Genomic DNA, 18,725 nt, shown 5'->3' with positions numbered 1-18,725 from the left:
AGAAATTTTTGTAGTATATACTAGTCTTCAAAGTTGGGGGCCCAGCTCTCTGGGGGCAAAGACATAACTCCAAAAGGGGGTTGTGGCACTACCTCAAAGGGTTAGTAATCAACTTGTCAGAAGGTGGAAAGATGGATTGCATCCTACCCTCCTTGTAATGTCTCCATTACAGTCATATGTACCATTTACCCATTAGTGGCCCAACACTACTCATAACCTTCCCTCTCTGACTTACAGCATTGGCCCCTTTGGACTTAGAGACTGGGCACTCACCGTAACAGCTGTTCTGATGTGGTCTGGCAAGTTCCCCCTTTGCCCTTTACCTTGGTGTAATCCTCACTAAGGTGTAGGCTCCCTTTCCCTTACCCAGTATATTGCAGTAATTGTCAAACTTCCCTTTTGATTTCTACATTTGTCCTATCTCCCCACTCACATAGACACAACTCTAGTTCAAATGTTTAGCACCTCTTGTCAATAGTATTACAATGACCTCCTTACTTCAGGTCTCTCTACTCTAATCCATTCTCTACTTCTCCAAAAGTGGTTTTCCTAAAGCACAATTCTGATCATTCATCCCTCTATACAATATATTCCAGGGCCTCCCAACTGCTTTTTGATTACTGTAAACTCCTCAGTTTGGCATTTAAAGTACTTTACAGCCTTGCTCAAACTACCTTTCCAGCTTTATTATACATTACTCCCCTTCCTACAAGTTATAGTCTGGTCAATTCAGTTTTCCTATTTCTCATTCTTGTACCAAAACTAAACAAAACAAAAGAAAACAAAACAAAAACAGTGAAAATGAGTAGACATGAATAGGATATTAAGACAGAATACCACCCTTTAAGAAGAATCATATAAAGAAAGAGGAATTAATTCAAATCAAAAACTTCCTGCTGAGTTGAAATCAGAAACAATTTACTTTGGCTTGTTGGTTTTTTTCCATTTTGTGTGTTGAATATCTACCCAGAGAAACAGAACTCCTGCTGCTGTGTTCACTGACTCTTGCTCTACTGTATTCAGCTATATATTGTATGACTTTCAATAGCAAAGTATCTAAAAATTCTCTTACTTGACTACCTGCATTGATCAAATTAGCTGAAATCATTAATTATTTTCAAATGAAACCTGTCTCCTAGCACCTAGATAGAAATTCTTTGAAAGTAATGTAGCATATGTGTATATATGTGTGTGTATCTATATATCTATATATAGATACACATATATATGTATGTGTGTGTGTGTGTGTGTGTGTGTGTGTGTGTATATCTGTACTTAATTGTAGCCTTCAGTGGACAGGGGCGGGGGGGAGGGGAAGGACAAAGTAAAAAGTGCACAGCAGAGAACAAAAGAAAACTTACAAGGAAGCAAAAAATGAACAGCTCTCAACACAATGTGTAGTATTTATCATACAGACTTTCTTGAAATGAAAATTTGTTGCTATATGTTTCGAATCCTGTCTTATGTTCTGCTGTATACATGATATGCTTTTTTTTCTTTCCTTACTTTGTATTTAAGTTTCTTTTTCTTTTCTCTATTCTGTATTTGAGTTCTGGTCTTTGAACCTAAAATTTTTTTAAAAATTAAGTTCTTTAAAAAAAGCAATGAAGCATATGCAATTATACCCTTACTATTTTTTAGTGAGAGCAAAAGGGAGGGATTATACTGTTAAATATATTTTAAAATTAAAATTTCATGTTTTCTAATGTTCATAATATATTATTACAGACTTACCTTATGGAATTTTTGTAGAAATACACTTACATTAGCAATGCATGTTTTAGTGATTGGGGTGAGAAATCAAAGAAGTTTGATCACTGGTTTATACTACAGACAAAAGGAATCAGCATAAAGTAGTGTGGTGTAGTGGAAGAGACATTAGACTTGGAGCCCTGAGACTTCAAATTGCATCTCTACTCAGGGTCCAACCTTTATTGTCAACCAAGTCACTTACCTTTGTGCACTTCCACTTCCTCATCTGTAAACTGGATTTGGATTACTCAAAAGCAATTGTATGTTGTATATTTGTATATTTTTACCTTGAATCTAAAGCCAAATGTGAATTAAGATATATTCTATGCTTCAGTATCACTCTGCCCTTCAACCTGATTATAGAATATCTGGTCCACATCTTCCCCTACCACCATTTTTACCCATTCTGTTTAGTAGTGAATGAGCAAATCAGTGGTGAATTCAATAATGAGATAATGTATTATTTTGGAAGTGTATGTTTGAAGATTAGTTTCATTTCACAGTTTACCTATTATTATATAGTTAATCATTATAATTAGAAAAATATTTTCCTGTCTTCCTCAGATTATAAAGTAATTTAAAACAAAGTATTTCCAGAATTTCAAAAGGATCAGCTGAATTTTCTTCACTTTTTAAAAATTATTATAAATAATACCAGCAAATATGTTTTTGAAAAAACAAAGGGAAAGAGATAATACTTACGGAGCACCCCTCCCTGGGCTATTTACCCAACTTTGTCTTCCACTAGCGTGTTTCAAATTAAGGGTCAGAAGACGATTTTATTTTAGAAAAGGCATTTACTAAGATGCCATAGTAAGAACAGTAGCAACAAAACATCCCTCCAACCCTAACCCTGGAGTATATGCTCTCCAACAAATATAAACATGAGTAGGAAATACAAGTGACCAAGACAATTTACAACCTCAGAACTTCAACAGCCTTGATGGTCTTTCTTTCCTTGTGTAGGCCTCACAAAGCTCAACTCTCAATAGCTAGGATGAGGTCCATAGCAGACTCTTCTTTGCTGTCAAAGATCTTGTACCTGAAACTGGTTCTGGTATCAAGGGATGGTCTCCCTGTACTCATGTCTAACTGGAGAATATGTATGTGTGCTTCCTCAACTGCTCTTTCAACTGATTCTCCAACTAATGTATTGGGTGTCTCTGGGTGAGTAGCGTCATTGTTAGATACCAATTGATGAAGGAGTCTTCTCTTCTAAGAGATGAAGAATTGCATTTTTCTCCAGTTGTTGAATTTCTCCTTAGCTATCTCAAACTGGCAAGACTTATGTTTTTGAAGAGTCATAGACTCAATCAAAAAGATGTTCATATTTCACAAAGACATAAGGCTGTTAACACCTTGTTAGCAAATTAACACCTCATCAAGATGTAATTATATCCTATGAAGTGAAGGGGAAAATAAAATCCTTCCTACTTTTTGGTCATTTCCATTTACCTCACAGTGTGGTGAAAAAAATGCTTTGTAAAGAATTGTAAATAATCAATTGGGGAATAGCCATTTGTTGATAGGTGAAAATGCAATAGCTGCCCTTTCTATTCCATACTGGCCACAAGTCCAGAAACAATGACATTCCTGAAACCATTCTTGCCATCTCCTTAACCCTAGAAGACATAATCTATTTGATGTTTAATTAAGTTTTGGGTCCGGTCATAGAGGAAGGAAACATCTTTGAAATATTCACCCTCAGTTAGGTCATACCAGCTCTGCCTCAGGGTTCAGCTCCGTACTGAGACAGGTAGGTGGCAAAGCTAGAGCACAAGACTTGGAGTCAGAAAGACTTGAGAGTCTGAATCCTGACTCAAAAGTTTTTCCTGGGGATGTCACTTAATGCTTCTGCCTCAATTTCCTCATCTGTAAAATAAGAATAATAACAACACCTGCTTTCTAGGGTTGTTGAGAGGATTGACTGAATTAACATTTGTAAAACACTTGAAAACCTTAAAGTGCTAAATAAATGTTGGCTTTTATTTACTATAATAGATTATCTCCTAAAGTTGGGAGTAGGGGGCAGGAATGGTTTCAGGAAAGTCTTTGTTCTTGGACTTCTAGCCAGTATAGGAAGAGTAGCCATCACATTCATATATCACAATTTGACAATTTCTGAATTCATTGTCCTCCATTTTAAGCTTTTATTTAGTATTTTATTTTTCCTCAGTTACATGTAAAAACAATTTTTAACATTCGTTTTTAAAACTTTGAGTTTCACATCCTCTTCTTTCCTCCCTCTCCCCCACCCCCCATTAAGAAGGCAAACAATTCCATATAAGTTATCATTGTGTAAGTCATGCAAAACATATTCATAATAATCATGTTGTGAAAGAAAACACAGATAAGAAAACAACTCAAGAAAAGTAAAGTTAAAAAATATGCTTCAATCTGTATTCAGACACCACCAGTTCATTCTCTGGGGATGGATGGCATTTTCATCATAAGTCCTTCAGAGTTTTCTTGGATCATGGTACTGCTGAGAATAGCTCAGTCACAGCCGATCATCTTACAATATTACTATTATTTTGTACACAGTATATTTCACTTTACATAAGATCATGCAATTGTTTCCAGGTTTTTCTGAGAGCATTCTGCTCACATTTCTTATAGTATAATAGTATACCATCATAATCACATAGCACAACCTGTTCAGCCATTCCCCAGCTGATGGGCATCCTCTCAACTTCTAAATCTCTGCCCCCAGAAAAGAGCTGCTATAAATATTTTTATACATATAGGTCTTTTTCCTTTTCATTTTTCCTCTCTTTTGGGATACACACCTAGTAGTGGTATTCCTAGGTCAAAGGGTATGCATGGTTTATAGCCCTTTGGGCATAGTTCCAAATTGCTCTGCAGAATGATTGAATCAATTCACAACTCTACTAATAGTGCATTAAAATCCCATTTTTCCCACATCCCCTCCAACATTTTTCATTTACCTTTTCTGTCCTATTTGCCAATCTAATAATTATGAGGTAGTATCTCAGAATTTTTTAATTTGCATTTTTCCAAGTAATAGTGAGAGTATTTTTTCATATGACTATAGATAGCTTTGATTACTTCATCTGAAAACTGATCATATCTTCTGATCATTTGTCAATTGGGGAGTGGCTCTTATTTTTATATATTTGACCCAGTTTTCTATTTGTTTGAGAAATGAGGTCTTCATCAGAGAAACAAGCTTCAAAATTTTTTTTAGTTACTATTGCTAACTGTATTTCCTTCCATCCTATCCTCCCATTTGTTCTATTCTCTCTCTTCTTTCACCCTGTCCCTCATAAAAAGTGTTTTGCTTCTGACTACCTCCCTCCCCCAATCTGCCCTCCTTTCCATCACCACCCCCCTTTCTCTAATCCCCACCCCTTCCTACTGTCCTGTAGGATAAGTAAGATTTTTTCTCTATCCAATTGAGTGTGTATGTTATTCCCTTTTTGAGCCAATTCTGATGAGAGTAAGATTCACTCACTCCCTCTTACTTCCCCCACTTCCCCTCCACAGCAAAAGCTTTTTCTTGCCTCTTTTACATGAGATAATTTACAAGCATTTGGGGAGGTTTGGGGGAGAGCTCTGGTGAGTCCCTGCCTTAATCCACCATCTTGCGTCCACCTCCCATTGTCTTCTATTTTGATTTCTGTTCTTAGCAAAGCATTTTCTTCACTACCCTTGAAGGTAAACTTAAGGGAGAGGGGATTAATGTACCATAAGAAATACTGATTATGATAAATTCAAGACACTTGTGTGAATTGATGCAGAATGATATAAGCAGAACCAGAAGAATTCACAAAATTATCACACTGATGTAAAGGAACACAACACAAAGAAGTCAGCACTCTGCTCAGTGTAGGAACTATTTATGACTTTAGACATAGGTTTCCAAAGTGGGTGATACTACTCCCTGGGGGGCACTGGAACAATCTGGAAGCATGGTGGTAACCTCAGGTGCAATTGGAGGGCATTAAATAAAAGCAAGGGGGCAGTGGAAACTTAAGGAAAGAAGACAAATGTAGAAAATTTTGAAGTTAGTACATGTTTCATCTGTTGGGTAACAGAGTTAAAGCCATAGTGATTGCATTATTTTCCAAATAAATACAGAAAATGCATGCTATAACCTATCAATGGTCAAGTCCATCAACAGGCCTTAACAAGCAAATGTTAGGCAAGTGTATTGTTCATTGTTGGGAAGTCCAAGAATTGGCAGGAATATATGCACATAATGTTTTGTTTACAATGCAATTCTATAAGGTTACATATTGTATTATCAAATTTTGTGTCATCAAATATTGTATTATCAAAATTTCAATGCCAGAGAAAACTCACAAATTTACAATAGATTTCAAGGGGGAGGGAGCTGAATAATTTTTTTAAGGGTGCAGGAGGCCAAATAAATTTGAGAATCTCTGTTTTAGAAGAATAGTAATGGCGTGTATTTACCCCTGTTGGCAGAAAGGTTAGACTACAGATAAAGACTGAGAAATCTTTCAAACAGGGCCAATGTGCTCATTTATTTTTCTTAGTTATAATTATTTATCACAAAGGAGTGTTCTTTTAGGGGTAGGAGGAATTAGTGGGAAGGGACAGCTACACTAAGAGGAAAGAAATCAATAAAAAGAAAAAGACATTTTCTGAACTATAAAGTACTATAAAACATGATTAATTATTGTTATTGTTATATAGAAGTTATTCACAGAAATTGCTGTCGTATGTTGAAATTAAAGGGAAAAAAACTATACCCACAAGTAAAACCTTTTCCTGATCATTTCAAAGCCTCAGTGAACTTTTAATGTTAAAGATATTATATCTCTGTAGAAAGTATGCTTTCATTTTTATTTCTTTCAATGTGCAAATTTTTCCCTCCTGAGTCACTGTCATCTGACTGGACCCATAAGAAGATATGTCAGTTTCTAATTTATAATGAGGGAGATCAGAGAAGTTTTGAGCAGGGACTTAACTTGGGTTGAGCAGATTATACAGGAGAATGATTAGTCACAGATGCTAAATTATTTTGCTAGGAATTTCTAACAGAAAGACATGTAACATAACTATGCCCTATGTTTGACACAAGGAAGATAAAGCATGCTTTGTGGCCAAGGTTTTTAGCAAAGAATTTTTAAAACCATAAAAATAAATTAATTGGGGTTTTTTTCTGCCTGCTTTGATGAAGGTACACATTTCTCAGAGCCACTGGACAGTTCAACAGAATAATATACACATTTGATTTATTTTCATTCACTAGGGACTAGATATAATAATTTCCAGTAGCTCCCTACTATCCCCTCAGGATCAAATATAAAATCTTCTGTTTGTCTTTTAAATGCCTTCATAACCTGGCCCCTTCCTACAGTTCCAGTCTTCTTATTCCTTACTCCTTTCCATTTACTCTGGGATTCAGTGACACTTGGCCCTTTTCTGTTCCTCAAAAACACTTTATTTCTCAACTCTGGACATTTTCATGGACTGCCGTGCCTAGAACTCTCTCATCTCCACCTCCTGGCTTTTCTAGCTTCCTTCAAGTTTCATCCAAATTCTTGCTTTCTAAAAGAAGCCTTTCCTAGTCTTTACTTGATCTTAGTGTCTTCTCTCTGTGATTCTCTCTCTTCTATCCTGTATATTTCGTTTATGCATAATGTTTCCTCCATTAAATTGTGATCTTCTTGAGAGCAAGGATTGTTTTTTTTTTTCTTTCTTTGTATCCTGTATTTAGGACAGTCCCTGACATGTAGTAGGTGTCTAATAAATGCTTCTTGACTATCTATTGACTACCTATCTATCTATTCATCCATTTATTTGTTTAAATTACTGAATTCTTATCCTCACCCAAATGCCAACCAAGGGCAAATTACACAGTTCCTGAGCATCAACCATCCCACAAAAATACATAAAACTAATTTAAGTTGTTTTAATCTCTATTCTCAGGTACATTGGAGATCATGTAACCTCTCTTTTTCATATGAGGCTGAATCTCAGAGAGACAAAGGGACTACTAGCTAGTTACTAGCTCTCTTTCTCTACACCTCGATCTCTGCTATCAGTCTTGTTGAAGTCAACATTCACATTGATATTGGGGTTTTTTTTTAAAGTTTTATTAGTGTCTTTTTTTTATACCTTCCTTATATGCCCTTCTTGTTACAGAGCCTTTCTTAATGTGTGACAAAGAAAATAGTAAGTAAAACCAACTAATACAGTGACCATATTGGGCAATGTATATAACATTCTATACCCATAATTCCTCCCTCTCTCTTCCACAAAGAAATGTCATTTTTGTTTCAGCATTTCAACCCCAGACTGTTCTTTGATGATATTTAGTTTTAGTTTTCAACATTCATTTCCACAAGATTTTGAATTCCAAATTTTCTCCCCATCTCTCCTCTCCCCGCACCCCAAGATACCATGCATTCTGGCTACCCCTTCCCCCAATCTGCCCTCTCTTCTATCACACCCCTTCCTTACCTTATCTCCATCTTCTCTCTTTTCTTGTAGGGTAAGATAGATTTCTCTACCTCATTACCTGTATTTCTTATTTCCTAGTTGCTTGCAAAAACAGTTTTCAACATTTGTTCCTAAATCTTTGAGTTCCAACTTCTCTCCCTCCCCTCTCCCCACACATCCCCACTGTGGAGGCAAGGAATCCAATATAGTCTATACATGTGTACTTATGCAAAAGACTTCCATAATAGTCATGTTGTAAAAGACTATTTATATTTCCCTCCATCCTATCCTGTCCCCCATTCTATTCTGTCTTTTGTCCTTGTCCCTCACCAAAATATTTATTTCTAATTACTCTCTCCTACCATTTGCCCTCCCTTCTATCATCCCTTCCACACCCCACTTTATCCCCTTCTCCCCTACTTTCCTATAGTATAAGTTTCATACCAAATTGAGTATGCATATTATTCCCTCCTTAAGCCAAATGTGATAAGAGTAAACTTCACTTTTTCTCTCTCATCTCCCAGCTTTTCCCCTCCATTGAAAAAGCTTTTCCTTGCCTCTTATGAGAAATAATTTGCCCCATTTCATTTCTCCCTTTCTCCTCCCAATATATTCCTCTCTCATCCCTTAATTTTATTTATTTAGATACCATCCCTTCCTCTTCAACTCACCCTGTGCCCTCTGTCTATATGTATTTAATCCCTCCAACTACCCAAATACTGAGAAAAGTCTCAAGAGTTACAAATATTGTCTTTCCATGTAGGAATGTAAACAGTTCAACTTTAGTAAGTCCCTTATGATTTATTTTTCCTGTTTACCTTTTCATGCTTCTCTTCATTCTTAGGTTTGAGAGTCAAATTTTCTATTCAGCTCTGGTCTTTTCATCAAGAATGATTGAAAGTCCTCTATTTCATTGAATGACCATTATTTCCCCTGAAGTATTATACTCAGTTTTGCTGGATAGGTGATTCTTGGTTTTATTCCTAGTCCTTTGACTTCTGGAATATTTTATTCCAAACCCTTCAATCCCTATCTTTTCATCTGTCCTACAAAACTAAGTTTTCTGATCCACCTATTCACCTTCACCCTGACCTCAGTCTTTGTTCCCTTTTTTGTCTTCCAAATCTGTCATCTCTCTTCTGGTATCTCTTCACTTTCTACATACTTTTGACCCATAATTAGCCATTTCATCAAGCATTGTCTTCTGCCTGGAATCATTCTCTCTTTTGCCACTCCATTGTTCCCATCCTACTAATCCTCACATCTACGTCACCCCTAAAATCCACATTCTCCATTCCCATCCCTAAGTCTCACAGAAATCATGATGTCATTGGACTGAAGAGAATTATCATGTTCTCATTAAACATTCTTTTCTCTGAGCTAAACATGCCTGATTCCTTTAGATGTTTCTCATGGAGCTGACTGTATCCTCTACAAATTATGCTAACTAGACATAGGCTCTCACCAGTGCATAGAAATGATGATTTCTCTCTGATTTCTGACTAACTCATAATCATACTCCCAACAGCAGCTGTTCCAAACCTCTGTCTTCAAGGTACCAACTCTGCCTTTTCCTCCTCCTCTCAGCAAATGAAGTCCTTTTGCCAGCTACAAACTGGTATCCTCATTTCTCCTCCTCCTCTTCTCAAAGCTTCTCTATGATCTTACCCACCCTCTTAACCTTCTTTCCAGTCTCAAATAATGAAGTGGCCCACTGTTAGACTAATGGTCTCATCAGTTGTCATCTAATGAAGGAAAAAAATGGTTTCCAAAAAAAAAGGCAAGGATATTTGCATTGTATACTCTTTGCCTTGGATAGAGTAAACATCTGAATTATCATGTCTGGGTACCCCATTCTTAAAAGGAAATTAAAAATCTGAAGAGTATAAAAAGAAAAGTGACTGAAATGGCAAGAGCATCAAGACTATGCCAAATAAGGAACAATTGAAGGAACTGGGGATGCTTAACCTGGAGGGAAAGAAAGTTTAATGGAAATATGACAACTCTCTTCAAGTATTAGAATGGCTGTCAAATGGAATTGGGATTAGACTTGTTCTACTTAGTCCCAGGAGAGAGAGGTAGAGTTAGACTCAAGAAAAAGATGTAAAAGAAAAGAAAGAAAGAAAGTTAAGAAGTAAAGACAAAGTTCCTAAGAATCAATGCAACTAATCAGTAGAAAGAACTGCTTTAAGAAGTAGTGTTGCCCCCACTATCACCACCTTAGTGGCCTTCAAGTAAATAAAGGGGATTAAAAAAACCTTTTCTTTCTTATTTTTGTATGACAAGATGTTTCCTAATCTGATCTTTTCTTAATTTATATTTTAGAGGGAATTCTTCATTAGTTTATTTATAAGTTGGGTTAAGTAATTTCTGAGATTTTCTCCAATGCTAAGAATAGAAGTGTTTTGAGAACCTCCTAATAATTGGTCTCTATATTTTGATAACCTCCTAATTTAAGAGACTTCAAGCCAGTTACTCCCCTCCCCAACTCATCCTTCACCAAGTTGTTAGAATAACATTCCTAATATTAACAGGTCTGACCATCCTTCCTCTGTTTAAATAGCTTATGTGGCTTTCTCTTCTATTCCTAGATCAGGGGTCAGCAAACTACAGACCTTGGACCAAACCCAACCCTCTCTTTGCTTGTGTGTGTGTGTGTGTGTGTGTATTTGTTTGTGTTGCTACAAAGCTAAGAATGTTTGGTTTTGGTTTTTTTTACATTTTGAAGTAAAGCTTTATTATATTTTAAAATATAAAAACCTTTCTTATCTCATGGTAGGACAAAAACAAGTGGCAGGCATATTTGGTCCTTAGCATAGTTTGCTGACCCCAAAGGATAATATAAAAACTCCTTACAATGGCATTTAAGGTCCTTTACAGTTTAACGTCAACCTCTTTCTGTAGCCTCATTTCACATTATTCTATCCTCAAGTCAAATTAGACTACTAGCTGCATCCATGTTAGTAGGCTCAAATGAGACAATAGGTACAAAGCACTTTCCAAATCTTAAAGTGCTATATAAATGCTAGTCATCATCAGCAATAAAGCAGAAGCAGCAGCAGCAACAACCACCAGTCCCCAGTTCTTCAGTCTGATGATGACTTCATGCCCTGAGTCCTCTGTAAACTCCTGCCTGAGCTAAAGCAATGTTTATAGAACAATATAGGACTGTACTGGTAAATGCTTAACAACCAGCTTTCCAGAAAAAAAAAAAAAAAGCATGCACACATCCTTTTAAGTTTAATCTGCATTATTAACACTTTCTTAAGTCTGGAATACAACAAAACAATACATCCCACACCATGTTGTTTTGGAGTGGCTAAAAAGAGAAATGTGAATTATGAGAGCAAAATATTTATGGTCTGCACAAAAAAAAATGAATAAACAGAATAGAAAAACTTCAATCTGTGAAGACAAGTCTCACCAAATAAAAGAGAGAGCAATAGATTGGGAACACAAATACGCAGAAGTAAAGGACAATCTAAAAGAAGAAAAGCAAAAACTACACTTTCTTTTCAAGGTCCAGCTTCCTGATCACCCACCACAGAAAGTAACTTCCTTTTCCTCCTCCAATTTCTTACTTCACTTCTCCTCGAATATTCTTTTGGCCTTAGCACTTTCTACCCTGTATCGTAATTATTTGTTCACAAGTTTTAGCCTCTCTTTTAGATGACAGGCTCTATGAGTGCACAGATTGCATTGTTTTTCATCTTCCTGCCTTCAGTCCCTGGTACATTGTCTTCTATGTTAAAGAGTGCTTGAAAAATATTTGTGGAGATGAATTAATTGAAGCCAGGAGTAGAACCCATATTTCCTAACTCCCAATGTAGGGCTCTAATCATGCCACTACACCACTCACTTTGAGTCTATAAGTTCTTTGACATGACATCTAAGTAGGCAACATGTTCCTAGTTACTTTTTATTCTGATTACTTCATTAAAATTTATTCATTGATTGCATTCTGCATTTCAGGCCAGGATGATGTCATATCTTAGTAGGCTCAGTAAGAGATTTGTAGTTCTGTTCTTTCCTGGGTCAAGATCCAAAACTGGGAGGTCATGGAAACATTTTTGTTGTCTGGTTTATTCTCGCTATCCATTTATTAAAGGAGTGCAAGTCCTTCTACAGCAGGGGTTCTTAACTTGGGGTCCATTAACTTGTTTTTTAAAAATATTTTTATGACTTTCAGTGTAATTGGTTTACTTTGTAATTCCATCTATATTATTTTGTACATTTAAAAAATATTATCCTGAAAAAGGGCCCATTGGCTTCACAAGACTGTCAGAGAGGTCCAAGAAAAGAAAAAGGGTTAAGAATTTCTATTCTAAAGAAAAAAACCAGGTAGAAAGTACAGTGGATAGAGTGATGACCTGTCTGGCCTTAGACACTTACTAGCTGTGTGACTCTGGACAAGTCACTTAACCTTATATGCCTCAGTTCTTCATGTGTAAAATCAGCTAGAGAAGGAAAAGGCAAACTATTCTGGTATTTTTGCCAAGAATACCCCAAATGTGGTCACAAAGAGTCAGACATGACTGAAACGACTGAACGACAACAAAATTCAAAAGAAAACTCTCAGAGGAAAAAGTTCTGTTCTAAAGAAAAGTTTCACTTAGTTCCACAAAGCAATAGTATTTTTAAAACTCTACATCAAATATATGTCATGTTGCTAATATCTTTTAATGGACCCCGTGGAAAAAGGGGCATTGGGATTACAGGTTTTGTCATGCGCTATCTATCGTTTAAGTAGTAAAGAGCACTTGTCTCTGAATCAGAGGACCTAAATTCTAGGTCTGACCCTTGTTATCTGTGTGATTTGGGACGAGTCACTTAATTTCTCTCTATTTGCTAATCTGTAAAATGGGGATATCAATTTAAATCTATTTAATTGCTGTGGTACCTACCTCAAGATTTACAAACTTTAAAGTTCTGTATAAATATAAGCTGTTGAGAGCCATAGCCGTAGATTACTATGTAGGTAAAAGTAAGCATCTTGTCCTCCATTTCTAAAGAAAGCCTTTTTTCTATATTGCCTCCAAGCCCTAAATCGAACAGAACAATAACCCCACCCATAGGAGGCTTGAAGTGATACAATTGTTTCCAGAACCTGCTGAAATTTGATCCAAGTTACTAAATCAAAGTAGGAAGAACCAAAAAGGAGAATTTTCTGGTGTTAACATTTGTGAAACTTTTTAACATATTAACTACATGAGGATGTGGATTATATTTCTTCTCTATATACCTTCCTGCTCATGAAGTTGTTTTTTCCCCCAACAAAATCATGCCTTCTCTAGCTCTTCTTTATCATGAACAACTTGAATAAAAAAAATAATCAAAGTAACTTTAACATTGAGGGAATGTTCATTTTTTCAGTGTGGATTCTCAGTCCCAGAGATGACCTACTTATATGAACATGTCACAGAAGACACTGTTATATATGGATGGTTTTAAGTAGATAAACCTCCAGGAGATTGAGGTAAAGAATAAATAGTTTTGTTTCCTTTATATTTCTATATCTCCCTGCAAATCCCACACCACATGGCCTCTCTTCAGGACCAAGACTTATACCAACTGTACTTGTACATTTGACTTAGTACACCCTCTTAGGTCTCAAGCTTTCTGTAAATTTGGTACAGTCTAAAGCTCAACCACTTTTTTGATAACATTGGTGAAGTCCAATCAGCACTGATACAGTATTTATTTCATTGTACTTTACACTCTCCCTTACTGTTCTAATAAGCCCTCTCTGCATTCAGGTCTATCACCAAGACTGACCACATTTCTGAAACTACCTTTCTACTCCCTTGTTAATCCCAAACTGAAGCACTTGAATGACACTAGCTAGCAGTTCATGTTGGCATACTAAGTAGTCGCGGAGAGCAGAGCTAGTAGGAGGCTTTAGTTAATAGGTAGATCTCCCTAGGAGGCATCTAGGTGCCTCAGTGGATAGAGTGCTGGGCCATGAAGACAAGAAGGCTCATCTTCATAAATTCAGATCTGGCCTCACACTCTTACAAGCCGTGTCCCTGGGAAAGTCACTTAGTGTTATTTGCCTCAGTTCCTCATCTGTAAAATGAGCAAACCACTCCAATATCTTTGCCAAGAAAACCCTACAAAGCGTCATGACAAAGCAGACTAGACAACATAAAACCAAACCCCTAATTCTAAAACTGAGGAGACCTAGAAAGTTTAATAGCTCATTTTACAGAATGCTTTAAGGTTTGTAAAGTGCCTTAAACATTATCTAATTTGATCCTCATAATCAACTTTTGAAGCAGGCACTATCATTATTCTCCTCCTGTTTTACAGATGAAGAAACCAAGGTCATTAGAGCTTAATTACTCATTTTTGTACAAAGTTTTCAGGTCTTATATTATCTAATTTGAACCTTACAACAAACCTTCCAAGTAGGTACTATTATTATTCCCAATTTACCAATGAAAAGAATGAGTATTAAAAAGGTTGTGACTTGATTAGATTCACAAAGCTAATGTTTAAGACAGGATTTGAACCAAGGTCTTCTTGACTTCAAGTCCAGCAACTCTATCCACTGTACCACTCTGACTCTTTAAGTGCCCAAGATCATGTAGGTAGTAAACAGATGTATTAGATTCAAATTCAGGTATTTTTAACTCTAAATCCAGTACTCTTTCTACTACACTGAATGCTATTTGGGAAGTAACTAGATCGGAGATTTGGGTACAGGCTCCCACTCTGATACTAGCTATATGACCTGAGGTCTGTCCTTCAATTTCTTTATCTGTAAAATGAAGATTATACTTTCCATTACTTCCCTCCCAAGGCTGTTGTGAAGAAAATGCATTGCAAACTTTATAGGGCCAAACTCCTATGAATATTATTGTTTACATATTTGCAGGAAGCATTTTCCCCCTCAGGAATAATCCCCAATTTTCCAACTACAAATGACAAACTTTGTCTCCACACACTGCTTGTATAAGGCAGAAAGGGAAAGTGAAAGGGCAAAGGTGTTTGGGTTGGAAGGATGATGGGCACAAATGCCAAAGTGGGATGAATAAAGTGAAGCTGCCAGCAATCCCTCTGCTTTCCTACCTGGTAATCCACAGAAAGGGAACCAGAACAGGAGTCGGCTCTTACCAGCCCACCACTTTCTGCTTGTAAAGTCAGAAGGCAGAGAGACAGCAGAACAAGCTGCTCCTTGCCACTGAGAGCCTGGGGGCAGGAATAACTCTCTCTTACTGAAGAAATAGGGGTTGACCTGGAGGTTGAAACACCCTGTACTATCTCCAAGAGGAGGAACCCAGCGAAGATGGCGTTTAGCTAGGAAATCTTCGCCTGGGACTGCTGAACTCCAGCTGGGCAAAGAGAAAGTTGCTCACCCTTAGCAGCCTGGCTCAGAGTGCACGCCGTGCCAGGGGGCCCCCGTGAAGTGAATGGAACAGTCTCCCCAGAGTGTTCGTGCTGGTATACCTTATAGTTTGGGAAGCTGCTGTGTGGGATGGGGGAGTGGCTGCAGGAGGAGGTGGCTGCGGGAGCTGGGGCAAAAACAGCCCCGGTGCTCCAAGCATTTGACAGATGTGCTTCCTTCTCCAGCATGAACCTGGTCACCTCTGAACCAATGGGCTACCAGGGACAGCGGCCTTACAGCTCACCAAAGGTAATCCCGGACCATGTGGGGGACACTGATGGGCTGGGGCAGCGAAGCCAATGGTCCTGGAAAGCTTAATCTACCTGCAGAGATCCAGAACCTCTTCTAGATTCTTGGTTTAGAACTCTTTCCAGGAACTCACTCCACTTCCCCAAAAGTTTTGTCTTATGCTTATCTTCCTCTTGACAAAGCTTTGTAACAGAAAAAAAAGTCTTGTCACTTGACAAAGCCACATTTATTGCTTTAATCCATTTGAATTGGGGCTGATTAACTAGGTGCCAGCCCTAGTTTTTGTGGGACACTGTGTAAATAGTCAATTTCAGGAATGAGAGTGGGAAGTGATGTTTACACATTATCCTTCAGTTATAGTTACCACTATGATCATCATCACACTTGTCTTATTGTCTGTGCTCATCACTGATAATCATGTCTGACATCTTTCTTTTTTCCCCTTTGGGCTTTTGCTTAACACCAATTTGTCTTGTTGGAATAGAGAGATCTAGATGACAAAGAAGCTCTGGTTTCTGAACATGAACAAAAAGAAAAGGGAAATTGTCGTCAGTCCTCTGCTATTTTTAATGTTGTCAACTCAATCATAGGATCAGGAATAATAGGTAAGTGTATTTTAAATTCTAATCTAGCCCTAAGCAAATATAGTCATACTTTAAAACAGAATAGTATTTTGAATCTTTCGTTCAAATATGATTTTTAGCTAAATGATAAAATTAGTCATTTTCATTCTTGAATTTTTTTCATATATACTGATGGAAACCAGAAGCTTTTATCTCTGCCAAAATAAGATGAATTCAATGTTGATGTCCTACCACTAGTGGTTAGTGTTTTCTCCCAGGATAAAATAATATGATAACTCATAGTACTGTTAGATCCTAACCCTGTTTTGGTAGGATTTTGAACGGTAAGTTATGAAATCAAGCTATGCTTTTTCCCATTCTGCGTTTAACAGTCACTGATTTTGTTATCTTTCCAAGAACAATAATGGGGTTGAAAAATCTCCATAAATTATGAAGTCATGAAGGAAATACTGTTATTTCAAAAGTAAACATTTTAGGAAAACACAATATTTGAGCACTTTTTACAGATATAAAATCACTATGATACTTTAGAAACATAAATTTATGCAGATCATGCTTTGCCCCCCAAAAAAAGAATCTATTTTTTTTACTGTTTTAAAAACAGTAAAACTTTTGTAATAAAGTTTTATTACAAAATGAAGCTACAATCTGCCTAAGTTTAAAGAACTTAGTATTTCTTTGTTTTTTCTCAGTAAATGATAAATAGACAAAAGCTGTGCATGAACTAAATAGATTTTTATTGTTACAATAAAGTTAAGGTCATTGTGTTTTCTCAGTGTAATATCTTCCACAGCATTGGAAAGCATGCTTTTCAGAAAAGTGCAGAAAAGAAAAAGCACTGACTGAATACAACTTTAATTAGATCAAAAACTTTCTAGTCATTCATTTTCTGAACTATAACTGAAGTTTTGCTTTTTCTTATGCTTTTGAATCTTTTTCATATACTTCTGAAAATCAAAAGTTTACTGGTATCATTGAATCTTAGAGATAAGAGGATAGACTGGGAGCTAAAAGGGACCTTAAAGGTTATCAAATCCAATTTGCTCATTTTACAGAGAGGAAACTGAGCAGGTTCACACAGGTAGTAAGTGGCAGAGCTGAGATATGATCTTAGGTCCTCTGATCCCAAAATCCAGTGCTCTCTCCATTACACCAGCCTGCCTGTATAATTTTTTTTATGCTCTTACATACTAAGTTATTTATTTATTTGCTTAGGTTCCCATTTCACCTCTAGTCAAAGTAACCATTATTTGTCAATATTCCGCATCTCCTTTTTATTTGACGTTTCCTTACTAAGACCAAATTGTTCATTTTCCAGTGTCTATAGAACTTTGTTCTACTTCCAAACTCAATATGTAAATTAGTATTTCATCAGATGACAAATACTAAAAAGTGTGTGGTGTTATAATACCATTGAAACCTACAATATAAAATTAACACAAATAACCAGAATATGAAAAGGCTACTGCATGTTTAATCTGTAGGGGTATTTGTTTTCTTTTTCCCCAGGGTTACCTTACTCAATGCAGCAAGCTGGTCTTCCTTTAGGGATACTGCTTTTATTGTGGGTCTCTTATGTGACAGGTAGGGTACTCAACAACTGATTTTCTTTGCATGGTCATCATTACTACTTGAATAGTTCAGAGAATATCTGCATTTGGATTTGGGGATTATCACTGCATTCATAAAATTATGTCAGCAATGTCTAAGGACCTTTATGTGTATTACTAATCTGAAGGTCTGATTATTAAAGGCAGAGCATTATATTGACCATATTTGGTGGGTGAAGTGCCAGGTCTATTTTTTAAGGTTTGGTTAAAGAGTGAAGGCTAGAAACTGGAAGTGTACATTGGTCTCCTTCACAAAATCATTAACAAGGTCTAATGCATTCAAAATTAATGGTCCTGACCACCATCTGTGCAGGAGTCACTGAAAATACAGATGCTTAATTATTAGTTTAGCACCCCTCTCCACAATGTGCATGCTATCCATGAACCTGTCATGAAGTTCAGCAATTCAGAATTCCCTGATAATTTCTATTTCCTCTCTCTTTTTTCCTTAAATCACTTTCATCTATTATCCTTTTCCCTAGTTACTAGAAAGAGTTCCTCAGATATTTTCAGACTTAAACTTTATAACTCATCCTTATTTCCTCTTTTTACCACCACTTCTAATGCTACTTTCAAATATGTACACTTTGGTGTGGTTCTCTTTCTTTTGCTGGGGAAGTAGCAAATGAATCATGTGGTGAAGATTAAATGGAGGGTAGAATCAGGGGGAGAAAGAAACCTCCCCAAAGTCAGCAAGCCCTCCTCCCA

The 18,725-nt window shown here is 36.7% G+C and overlaps 1 protein-coding gene across 8 annotated transcripts in view; it reads left to right on the top strand.

Annotated features, from left to right (window-relative positions):
• Positions 1-18,725, top strand: part of SLC38A11 (solute carrier family 38 member 11) — a 148,559-nt gene that overhangs the window by 61,932 nt on the left and 67,902 nt on the right. For 2 of the 8 annotated variants that reach the window (XM_072612183.1, XM_072612182.1), the window contains exons 3-6: positions 13,561-13,663; positions 15,760-15,823; positions 16,308-16,428; positions 17,917-17,991. In XM_072612183.1, the coding sequence (XP_072468284.1) occupies positions 15,761-15,823; positions 16,308-16,428; positions 17,917-17,991 (259 nt within the window). In that variant the 5' untranslated portion in view covers positions 13,561-13,663; position 15,760. Of the gene's footprint in view, positions 1-13,560; positions 13,664-15,410; positions 15,631-15,650; positions 15,824-16,307; positions 16,429-17,916; positions 17,992-18,725 lie in introns of those variants that run through there. The other 6 variants (XM_072612179.1, XM_072612186.1, XM_072612184.1 and 3 more) reach the window with 5 other exon arrangements.

This window comes from Notamacropus eugenii, chromosome 5 (assembly GCF_028372415.1).
Source record: "Notamacropus eugenii isolate mMacEug1 chromosome 5, mMacEug1.pri_v2, whole genome shotgun sequence".
In the NCBI taxonomy this organism is placed as follows: Eukaryota; Metazoa; Chordata; class Mammalia; order Diprotodontia; family Macropodidae; genus Notamacropus; species Notamacropus eugenii.
Note: the sequence above shows the minus strand (reverse complement) of the source record. Positions and strands in the feature narration are given on the sequence as shown.